Source organism: Amblyraja radiata, chromosome 10, assembly GCF_010909765.2.
Source record: "Amblyraja radiata isolate CabotCenter1 chromosome 10, sAmbRad1.1.pri, whole genome shotgun sequence".
Lineage (NCBI taxonomy): Eukaryota > Metazoa > Chordata > Chondrichthyes > Rajiformes > Rajidae > Amblyraja > Amblyraja radiata.
In genome coordinates, this window is record NC_045965.1 from 8,532,363 (window position 1) to 8,544,733 (window position 12,371).

Genomic DNA, 12,371 nt, shown 5'->3' on the forward strand with positions numbered 1-12,371 from the left:
GGTAGAGTTGATGCCTTACAGCGCCAGAGACCCGGGATCAATCCTGACTATGGGTGCTGTCTGTATTGAATTTGCACGTTCTCCCTGTGACCGCGTGGGTTTTCACCGGGTGTTCCGGTTTCCTCCCACACTCCAAAGACATGCGGGTTTGTGGGTTAATTGCCTTCTGAATTTTGTCCCTAGTGTGTGTAGGATAGAACTAATGTACTAGATGATCGCTGGTCGGCACGGACGGTGGGCCGAAGGGCCTGTTTCCATGCTGTTACCTAAACTAAACTAAACTTAGCTAAACAGCCAGTTAGCTCTTTGATGTAACCCACCCTTGTTCCATGCATCGTGGTTCCAATGGTTCACCCAGGAGCTTACCTCTGAGACAGAAGGCTGGAGGCTCAAAGACTGCTCCAGAGGATTGAGTTGAAATATGTAGGTCGACACTTCTGGTCTGTGATGAAGAAGCGGCACGCAGCGTGAGTTGACATTTCCTGGATGGCATGTTAAAGACAAGTCTCATCTGTGATCTCAGGTGGGGGCAACACATCCCACGCTACCATTTCAAAGCAGAGTTGAGAAAAGACCTCTGGTGCCCTGCTAAATATTTATCCTCGCATCAGCATCATTAACACAGATGAATGGGTCATTACTGCATTAAAAATGTATGGTTGCTTTCATTATTTCCAACTGTTGGAAACGGTGAAAAGAACTTCTCACAGCAAGAAGTGTTGGAAGTCTATCGTGGCAATCTGGTCTCGATCCACTGCGCCTTGCAGCAGGACCCAGGCAGTGCATTGGGTATTGCCAGCAATTAATGCAGCCGCTGAAGAGGCTGCAATACTCTGACCCGGACCAATGCAGTCCCCCCGCCCCCATAGAAAAGTTTTATATCTGATTTTTAAAAGTTTTGATTTGTTTAGTTTAGTTTAGAGATACACTACAGCATGGAAACAGGCCCTTCGGCCCACCAAGTCTGCGCCAACCAACGATCACCCATGCACTAGTTCGATCCTACACACCCAAGCCAATTAGCCTACAAAACTCGGAGAAAACCCATGTGGTCACAGGGAGAACGTGCAAACTCCTTTACAGACAGCAGCCGTAGTCAGGATCGCACCCGGGTCTCAGGCGCTGTGCGGCAGAAACTCCACCACTATGCCACTGTGTCGCCCATGGTGAGGAAATTAAAATAAAAGCAGATTTCGGAAACAACTCAATAGACTCTACAAAAAGTCTGGAGTCTAAAGTCGTAACTTGCAGTTTTCACAGAAAACTGTCCATTTGAAGGATAGAGATATAGAAACATAGAAAATAGGTGCAGGAGTAGGCCATTCGGCCCTTCGATCCTGCACCGCCATTCAATATGATCATGGCTGATCATCCAACTCAGTATCCTGTACCTGCCTTCTCTCCATACCCCCTGATCCCTTTAGCCACAAGGGTCACATCTAAATCTCACTTAAATATAGCCAATTAACTGGCCTCAACTACCTTCTGCGGCAGAGAATTCCACAGATTCACCACTCTCTGTATGCAAAATGTTTTTCTCATCTCTGTCCTAAAAGACTTCCCCCTTATCCTTAACCTGTGACCCCTTGTTCTGGACTTCCCCAACATCGGGAACAATCTTCCTGCATCTAGCCTGTCTAACCCCTTAAGAATTTTGTAAATTTCTATAAGATCCCCCATCTATCTTCTAAATTCCAGCGAGTGCAAACCGAGTCTATCCAGTCTTTCTTCAAATGAAAGTCCTGCCATCCCAGGAATCAGTCTGGTGAACCTTCACTATACTCCCTCTATGGCAAGAATGTCTTTCCTCAGATTAGGAGACCAAACAGGAGCTATTACAGTTTGTTACAAGCATAGGAATCTTTGACCTAAAGTGTCCTTGCTGATGTCTGCTTTGACTTCACTTTCATTGACGTAAGGTGAAAGTCCACGCTCCTGTACACCTGACCAGATTACAGGAAGCGGCTTCATGTCTGGGCTCCTAAATCTCACAATTCTGACCCTGCTCTCACACAAATTTGCCGTTGCCATTGTATCATTCTTGTAGCATTCTTGAGAATTTGGTAGAGCCGCAACATCACGGCGTCAGAGACCGGGTTCAATTCTGACCTTGGAGTGTGCTGTCTGTGTGGAGTTTGCACGTTCTCCCTGTGATCGCGTGGGTTTCCTCTGGGTGCTATGGTTATCTCCCATGTGTCAAAGGATGTGCAGGTTTGTAGGTTAATTGGCTTCTGTAAATTGCCCCTAGTGTTTAGGGTCAGAACTAGAATGAACGGGTGATCGATGGTCAGAGTGGACTTGATGGGCTGAAGGGCCAATTTCTATATAAAACTAAAATAAAATAAAATAAACTTTTTGCTCCACCTCACCTTTCAATACATTCAGCGAAATGCCTGCTTTGACTTACACCTCCAGCTCAATTACTTTTGAAAGAGCAGCGCATTCCCAGCTTCCTTTATCCTTTTCCTTGATGATCAACTTTTCAGACTGGAAACCTCCACCTTTGCAGACAGGCGGAACTGCAGATTAGTTTAGTGTAGTTTAGTTTAGAGACACAGCATGGATCTTCGGGGCACTGAATCCGCGCCAACCATCGATCAGCCATACAGTAGTTCTCTCCCACACACTAGAGGCAATTTACAGAAGCCAATTAACCTATGAACTTCTACATCTTTGGAGTGTGGGACGAAACTGGAGCACCCGGAGAAAGCCCAAGCAGTCACAGGGAGAAAGTACAAACTCCAGTTCAGCACCTGTAGTCAGGATCGAACCCTGGTATTTGGCACTGTAAGAGGGTAGTTAATTTGTGGAACTCATTGCCACAGAGGGTTGTGGAGGCCAAGTCAGTGGATATTTTTAAGGCAGAGATAGACAAATTGTTGATTAGAACGGGTGCCAAGGGTTACGGGGAGAAGGCGGGCAAATGGGATTAGGAGGCAGAGATCAGTCATGATTGAATGGCAGAGTAGACTCGAATGGCCTACTTGTACTCCTATAACTTGTGAACTTGTAAGGCAGCAACTCCAACACTGTGCCACCCCAAAATTGCTGGAAACTTGAGCAAAACACAAAGTGCTGGAGGAAGTCTGCAGGCCATGGACGAAATGGACATTTGACATTTAGGGTCTGGAGAAGGGACCCGAGCACAAACATTGTCGAGCACAAACATTGTCCATTCCCTCCACGGATGCTGCCTGACCCACTAAGTTATTTGTGCTTTGCTCACGATTCCAGTGCGTCCAGCAGCCTGTTGTGTTCATCACTTTTACAAGACAGTTCGGAAAGTAAATGGTGGCTTTAGTGGTAGTGGCCAGATTGTAGAAAATTAATGATAAAGCAATATCAACAGCAAAGAATGATAAAGGACACTTGGTGATATAACGTTTTTAACAAATATTAATATTACACTCTTCTTCTTCTTATCGAGTCCACACACAAGATTAGAAGTTGTTCAGCCAGAGCTGAACACACTTCTCGGCATCTGCACAATGGTGTCTGTCTTGCGCTTCTTGTGCTTCTTGTGCGTGATGGTGGAAAGATTGGTTGAAACAGGGCTCTTGGTTGAAACGTGAACGCTCTTTCCTTGGCCCCAATATTACACTGCAAACAAAAGTGAATGTTTAAGTGGAGATGCCAGGAAGTGCAGATGTTGGAATCTTGAGTAAAACTCAGTGCTGGGGTAAATCAGTGGGTTTTGCAGCATCTGTGGAGGACATTGATAGATGACGTTTTGGGTTGGGACCCTTCAGGCTTAAGTGCTGTGTATCTTTACTTGACTCCTCCATGTAAATAATAGATAGCCATTTCCAGTTTCAAAATCTAGTTCTTGCCAAGTAAGAATATGAAATCATTCATAAAGAGAATTTGAAAGCAGCCTTCCATCTGTCTGAAGTATAGAAATAAATAAAATCTTTTGCCGTGAATGAAATCAACATGATCAGCACATTTGTAACGATCGAGGGAATATCAGCAAAGTGTATCCAGGAAATTAAATCTGGAAACTCTTCCACGTATTCCTTGAGAGAATACATTGAGAGATTTGATGAAGGGGAGGTAGGTAAAATTTCTGAGCAAAAATGAGGAATCCAGAAAAGCAAACTGTGGCCAATGTTCCAAAGAATTGGAGTAGGGATTAAATCCCATCTGCTTAATGGATTCAGAAGAAAATTGGAAGTTTAAAGTATTTATAACTTCATTTCCACTCGTGGGGGAGAATCAAACGAGGGAACCTAGTTACAAGATAGGGGCGTGGACACTTAAAACTCCAGCAGTTTGTTTTTTTGCTCCAGATTCCAGCATCTGCAGTCCCTTGAGTCTCCTAATTGTTGTGTATGTTTAACCATCGTGGATTATCGTTTACCAATATAATCATAGTCTGCCTTACCAAGGCAGGAGGAGGTCATGGTAGTCACAAATAAACTCAGAGTAGTTCCATTTAAATGTGCAGATTAGGGTAAATTTTGGTTGTAAATATTCTGTTATTAATTATGCAGCTCCGACCTTGTACGCTGGCTAATTTTTTTGTGTTCTTCAGTAAAAACAAACAGAGCGTACATTATGTGACACTGAACATAAAACATAGAACGATTGAGCACATGAACAGGCCAGCCCACAATAGCTGTGCCAAACATGGTGCCAAAGTAAATTAATCTCATCTGCTTGCACATGTTCCATATCCCGCCAATCCCTGCATATCCATCTGCCTATCCAAAAGCCTATCAAACGCCACTATCGTATCTAGGGTTGCCAACTTTCTCACTCCCAAATAAGGGACAAAAGGTCAAAATAAGGGACAAATTCCCAACAGCAATTCGTTGACCGACTCGGCCATGGCTGGGTGAATGATGAGTTGGACCGGGTGCTGGACTGCACTCAAAGCCCAGCCGGCGGGCCAGCTGAGGAGTCTTGGCCCAGGCGCCGGACTTTGCGCGCGATGTCGCGCGGCCCGGGCCAAAACTCCTCAGCTGGCCCGCCGGCTGGGCTTTGTGTTCTGCTACACACAAAATCCGGCACCCCATCCATAACATGAACTGATGATCAGCCAGGAGTGGTGGTATCGCCGGTAAACGAAGGTCGGACAGCTGGCCAGGCTGCAGTCCGACGGGGCCACGGGTGCTGCTGCTGCACTCCATGGGCTGCACTACTTCGGGACGGGTGAGGTGGGGACAGACGTGGCGCTCCGACCCGACAGTCCCCTCAACCCGAGTAGTAGCTGTCAAATACGTGACAAGGGCAGCCCCATATGGGACAAACCATTTTAACCCAATATACGGAATGTCCCGGCTAATACGGGACATTTGGCAACCCTAATCGTATCTGCCTCCATCTCCACCCTCTTTGTTAAAATAAACGTCCTATACATCTATCTATATTTAAAACTCTGTGTGTGTCTGGCTGTGTGGCTGTGTGTGTTTCTGACTTGTGGCTGCCAGCATTTGATTCGTTGCTACGCCAACACCCGACCCACAAACGCCATGATTTTTTTCATTTCGGTAGAGATTTCACTTTTCATTCCAAGTATCCACTCCTCATTAAATTTCGTCGTGTTTATGTACACTTTTTAAAATAAAATCCTTCTCTCCCCCCCCCCCCACTCACTCATTTTGTCGCCTCCTGCTGGCCAGCGACCATAACGGCTGCTGGCGCCTGCATCTCGCCTCAAAGACGCCATTTAAAAACAGCCGCACTGCTGACTCCTGAGCCGCTTGAGTTGGAGGACCACGGGTAGGGAACGGCTGCATTGGGGGAGCAGACCCAACGGGTCTGCACTTGGACTAGTCTCCTTTAAACTTTGCCTCTTCCAGCTCTGGCCTCTTGTCTTTGACATTTCCTCCCTGGGAAAAAGGCTCTGATTGTCTACCCCATCTATGCCTCTCATAATGTTATATGCTTCTATTAGGTCTCCCCTCCCTCAGGTTTTCCAGAGTAAACAATCCAAGTCTGTGCAACCTCTCCCTGTAGCTAATATCCTCTAATCCAGGCATCACTCTTGTAGATCTCTTCTGCACTTGTGTATATATAGATTAAAAAAACAGACAAATATATAAACAATAATAGTGCCAAGTCAAAAAAAATGCCCCGTCTATATAGTTCGGAGTCTATTTGGAAGTTGCAGTGTGAGGACGTTACAGTTTTCAGACTCCTATACCTTCTGCTCGAAAGCAGGACTGAGATGAGAGTATAGCCAGGGTGGTGTCTGGTGTGGTTCTCTGGAGAGGGAAGGTTTATGCTGAACACCACATTGCTTTTCATCAGAAGTGGTGTGGAGCTGGTTTAAGTAGACTTTGCCAGCTCATCGAACATGAGAAATACTGAACTCTTTTTTCATATGTACAAGAACGAGCAGGTTTCCATTAGAAGTGGACAACTGACCAATGTACAGGTCTTGGTGAGTGTAAAGCTTGAGAGGCATCCTTAAAATAATCAATCTCATTAAAAAATTCCAATCAAGGTATGGGCAATAATGGAAGCCTTTTGTTAATTAACATCAAATAACTTGTCTTGTCTTGTGGAAAATCTCAGTGCATGGCAGATGATGGGGATGTGCTTAATAGTTATATTTCTGCAAAATTGCCAACATTTCCTTCAATCAGAAGTAATTGCTTACCAGGAAATATGGGATTAATGAAGCAATGTTTTCACTGCAACTTTGTTCTGATTTTTTGGATGTTCTTTGATCAATGCCACCAATTGGAAATCCTCCTGTCGTTTCCTTTTAAATGGTTTAGTTTAGTTTAGAGATACAGCACGGAACTAGGCCCTTCGGCCCACTGAGTCCACGCTGATCAGCGATCACCCCGTACACCAGCAGTATCCGACACACTCGGGACAATTCACAATTTTTACCAAAGCCAATTAACCTACAAATCTTTGGAGTGTGGGAGGAAACCGGAGCCCCCGGAGAAAACCCACGCTGACACAGAGAGAACGTACATAGTCCATACAGACAGCATCAGTAGTCAGGATCAAACACGGGTCTCGGGCACTGTATGGCAGCAACTCTCCCGCTGCACCACTGGGCCTTTTTACAAACCCATTTTTTTCTTTGTTGGGAGAAATTTGTTACGTAAGATCTGGGAAAAAAAAATTTCTTCATTCAAATTATTCAGTATCAATTTGAAACTTGAAAACGATATTGCAGATCTGTTTGTTGCATGCTATTGAGTTGACCCTTTCCCCGGATTAAAATGCTCAGAAGGATGTCCATTTGGTGGGCTAAAGGAAGAATTGCCGTATCACTCAATATTCTACGCTTTGGTACTGGGTCTACTAAACTTACATCCATTAATTAAATCAATTTTGGTAATGTGCTTTATTACCTTCTTTAATTTTTCCCTCATTTCAACTATTTAATTGAAAACAAATAGTTTAAATAATGAGTGTGTTCATCGTTACTGCAGGCGTGTGAATTGAAGAGGCTGTGAAAAATGACTGTATTACCTTGTCTGCAACAGTACTGACATTAGTAAAGATTTTGCATGTTCAAGTTTAATATGAGATGCCTAGCCAGATGGAAGTGTCTGCAATTCATCTTGAGTGAGAGAGGAGGGAGAAGGAAGTCATTGTATGGAGATGGCCCCTGAAAGCTACTTCCACTGAAGTTTAAACAATGCAGATGTGTGATAGTCATAGTCAGACAAAGTGGAAGCAGGCCCGTTGGCCCACCTCACCCACGCCGACCAACATGCCCCATCTACACTAGTGCCACCTGACCCATATCCCTCTAAACCTTTCCTTTCCATGTACTTATCCAAAGGTCTCTTAAACGTTATGACAGGACCTGCCTCAGCTGCCTCCTCTGACAGCTCCTTCCATATACCCACCATCCTCAATGTGAAAAAGTTGCACTTCAACTTCCTATTAAATCTCTCTACAGCACAGTTTCTACAACACTCAACCATTCATCGTGAAAGTTCCGCCCTGATTCAACTTCCCAAAATGCAACCCTCACGCACTATCTGAAACAAATTTCATTTGGAATTCCATTCACTCGGTTGACAAGTTCCTGTTGTAATTCCTCACTGACTAAGATAGCACCTACTTTAGTGTTATCTGCAAACTTACTAACCATGCCTTGCACATTCTCATGCAAATTGTTGATATTCATGACAAACACCAAGCTTCCACCATCACCCTCTCCTTTTCACCCTCAAGTCAATATTATCTGAATGGTGTCAGATTAGGAGAAGGGGAGGTGCAACAAGACCTGGGTACATCAGTCACTGAAAGTAAGCATGCAGTTACCGCAGGCAGTGAAGAAAGCTATTGGCATGTTGGCCTTCATTGCGAGAGGATTTGAGTTTAGGAGCAAGGAGATCCTACTGCAGTTGTACAAGGTCCTGGTGAGACCGCACATGGAGTACTGTGTGCAATTTTGGTCTCCTAATTTGAGGAAGGACATTATTGCTATTACGGGAGTGTAGCGTAGGTTCGCCAGGTTAATTCCCGGGATGGCGGGGCTGACGTATGATGAAAGAATGGGTCGACTCGGCTTGTGTTCGCTGGAATTAAGAAGGATGAGAGGGCATCATATAGAAACATATAAAATTCTTGGAGGATTGGACAGGGGAGATGCAGGAAAAATCTTCCTGATGTTGGGGGAGTCCAGAACCAGGGGCCACCGTTTAAGAATAAGGGGTCGACCATTTAGGACTGAAATGCGGAAAAACCTTTCCACCCAGAGAGTTGTGAATCTGTGGAATTCTCTACCACAGAAGGTAGTGGAGACCAATTCACTGGATGTTTTCAAGAGAGAGCTAGATTTAGCTCTTAGGGCTAAGGGAATCGAGGTATATGGGGAAAAATCCGGAAAGGGGTACTGATTTTGGATGATCAGCCATGATCATATTGAATGGTGGTGCAGGCTCGAAGGGCCGAATGGCTACTCCTGCACCTATTTTCTATGTTTCTATGTCTATGTATCCAATTAGCTGGTTCTCTAATTAATGGCAATCAGATTCCATACGATCTACTTTTACCCAGGATCAGGGCATCAAAATCCATAAGACATAGGTTTAAAGTGAGGTTGACAAGATTTAATAGGAACCTGAAGGGCAACCTTTTCACACAGAATGTGGTGAGTTTATGGAACAAGCTGCCAGAGGAGGTAGTTGAGACAGGTGCTATAACAACATTTAGAAGACACTTGGTCATGTACTGTACATGGATAAGACAGGTTTAGAGGGATACAGGTCAAATGCAGGCAGGTGGGACTAGTGTAGATGGGGTATCTTGGTCGGCATGGGCAAGTTGGGCCGAAGCTGTATGACTCCATAACTCTTGAGTAGTTCACACCATTAGATCAACGATGACATTTCTTTTTTCCAATCGACTTGCGTCTCTCACTTCAATAACTCAATAACCGTTACACTCCAAGGAAAAAGGACACAGCCTTTCCAACCCACTCTTGTACCTCATTCCCTCCAATCCAGGTAACATCTGGTCATTCTTTCCTCCACTCTTCATCTGAAGCACCTCCTTCCTTCAGCTGAGGCACATGAACCATGCACAATACCTCAAGTGTGGTCTCACCTACTGCTAGAGCAGATTATATCACTGCTGTGCACCTCAGAATATTTTGTTGTTTTGATGATGCAAATGGCCTTTAACAAGAGACAAAAGCATTTGGTGTACAGTGCTTATTTGTAATCATGTCGGGATTATTCCCTTGTGCTTTGCTGATGTTGAGTAATACTTTCACCTTTTTCTCAATGTAGCATTCGTACTTTATCACCCCTGATACAAGTGGACTACCTACGATACCTGAAAGTGTAAGTACTAGAAAAACAAAATAAAGGTATGCTCGTTTAAGAAGGAACTGCCGATGCTGGAAAATCAAAGGTAGACAAAAGTGCTGGAGAAACTCAGAGGGTGCAGCAGCATCTACAGAGCGAAGGAAATAGGCAACGTTTCGGGCCGAAACCCTTCTTCAGACTCCTCTGGTTTCACAGAGCCTCATATTCATACAGCGTGGAAACAGGCCCCTCAGCCCAATTTTCCCGTTCCGACCAACATGCCCCATCTACACCAGTCCAACCTGCCCGCGTTTGGCCCATATCCATCTAAACCTATCCTATCCAAGTACCTGTCTAAATGCTTCTCAAACGGTGTAATAATACCTGCCTAAACTACCTCCTCTGGCAGCTCATTTCATACACCCACTACTCTTTGTGTTAAAAAAGGGTCACTCCTCACGTTCCTATTAAATCTTTCTCCCCTCACCTTCAACCTATGTTGCCTGCCTCTTGATTCCCCTACTCTTGGCAAAAGACTGTATGTTTACCCGATCTGTTCTTCTCATGATTTTGTACACCTCTATAAGATCATACCTCCTGTGCTCTGAGGAATAAAGTCCTAGCCTGCTCAATCTCTCCGTATAGCTCAGTTCCCCTGAATCCTGGCAACATCCTCGTAATTCTTTTTCTGCACACTTTCCAGCATTCTGTGGAATAATGTCTTAGTTATTTTTCTCAACACCTCTTAATGTAAAATCGTGGTAAATTTGATCTCAATAGCTAGTATTTAACTCACAAATGCCAAATGTTTATCTTTCCATCTTTTGGACATAATTTTTGAAGTATAACAATCCTAAAATGATGTGAAAAATAATTTCATGAGACTCTAAAGGAAAATCTCCATGTTAAATCAAACTTCAAAGATCAGAGAGAGAGAGAGAGAGAGAGAGAGAGTTTAGAGAGATACAGCATGGAAACAGGTCCTTTGACCCACTGAGACCATGCCGACCATTGGTCACCCATTCACACTAGTTCTATGTTATTCCACTTTCGCATCCACTCCCTACACATCCGTGGCAGTTACAGAGGCCAATTAACATATAAATCCACATGATTTGGGGATGTGAGAGGAAACCGGAGCACCCGGAGGATACCAATGCAGTCACAAAGAGAACATGCAAACTCCAGACAGACAGCACCCAAGGTCAGGATTGAACCTGGTGTGAGACAGCAGCTCTACCAACTGCGCCCATGTGAACCATAATCGGGAATCTCTTCAAAATAGATAGCGGATTGGATGTGCTTTAAATTGTTCATTTGTTCTTCTGTACTTTTTCATATCTCTCATATCCCTCTCCCTGACTCTCAATCTGAAAAAGGGTCTCGACCTGGAACGTCACTTATTCCTTTTCTCCAGAGATGCTGCCTGACCCGCTGAGTTACTCCAGCACTTTGTGTCTATCTTTGCTATAGTGGTTATCTGAAAGACCCGTTTATGTGCTGTTGAAATCTGTGACACTCTGGATTCAGAAATAATATTTTTGGAGCTTTTGTAGTGAAAGACAAACTTGAAACTAGTTGCAAATGTTTCTTTACATCAATATTGAACAGAATTCAATTGAAGCTTATTTGACTATCAAGAAGTTCCAAATGTTATAATCGATGCATCTAGATATTCAGATACAGTTGTGCAGTGGCAGAGTTGCTGTCAGAGACCCAGGTTTGATCCTGACTAGGGGTGCTGTCTGTGTGGAGTTTGTGTGTTCTTCCTGTGACTGCATTGCTTTCCTCTGGGTGCTCCGGTTTCCTCCCACATCCCAAAGACGTGCGGGTTTGTAGGTTAATCGGCCTCTGTAAATTTGTCCCTAGAGTGCAGTGAGTGGATGAGCAAGTGGAATAACATAGAACGAGTGTGAACAGTGAAGGATCAAGCTCCATGCTGTATCTCTAAACTAAACTGCACTAAACATTGAACAGAATTGAATTGAACATTATTTGCCTATCAAAAAGTTCCAAAAGGTATAACTGAAGCAACAGTTTTCAGATACAGATCTTTCCTCTTCTAGAGTGTGCTGTTAACCGATTTTGCGTTTATATTGCAGAGAAATATGACCGAGTATTTTGTGGCTGTGAGTGTCAACAACATGTTGCAACTTTATGCCAGCATGCTGCATGAACGACGGATTATCATTACCTCCAAGAAACTTAGCACTGTGAGTACTTGTGTCACCTGACGGGAAACGTGATTTTGATTCATTGAAAGATACTGCAGGGAAACTGACTCATTGGCCCAGCGAGTCCACACCAACCATCAATCACCCGCTCACACTAGTTCTATGTCATCCCACTTTTTCATCCACTCCCTATAGATTGGGGGCAATTTACACGGACCTACAATCACGCACGTCTTTGGGGTGTGAGGGGAAACAGGAGCACCTGGAGAAAACCCACACGGTCACAGGGAGAACATGCAAACCCAACACAGACAGCACCTGAGATCAGGATCGAACCTTTGTCTCTGGCGCTGTGAGGCAGCAGCTCTACCCGCTGCGCTGCTGTGCTGCCCTGCTTAAAACATTGCTGCGTTTAACTTTGGAGGTAGATGCACACAAAAGATTTATCTCTTCCTGACGGTGC

General features: G+C 44.3%; 1 protein-coding gene across 2 annotated transcripts in view; it reads left to right on the forward strand.

The window, feature by feature from the left end:
• Nucleotides 1-12,371, forward strand: part of dennd1b (DENN domain containing 1B) — a 280,956-nt gene that overhangs the window by 161,736 nt on the left and 106,849 nt on the right. The window contains exons 8-10 of one of the 2 annotated variants that reach the window (XM_033027984.1): nucleotides 6,338-6,388; nucleotides 9,717-9,770; nucleotides 11,837-11,947. In XM_033027984.1, the coding sequence (XP_032883875.1) occupies nucleotides 6,338-6,388; nucleotides 9,717-9,770; nucleotides 11,837-11,947 (216 nt within the window). The remainder of the gene's footprint in view (nucleotides 1-6,337; nucleotides 6,389-9,716; nucleotides 9,771-11,836; nucleotides 11,948-12,371) is intronic. The other variant, XM_033027985.1, reaches the window with a different exon arrangement.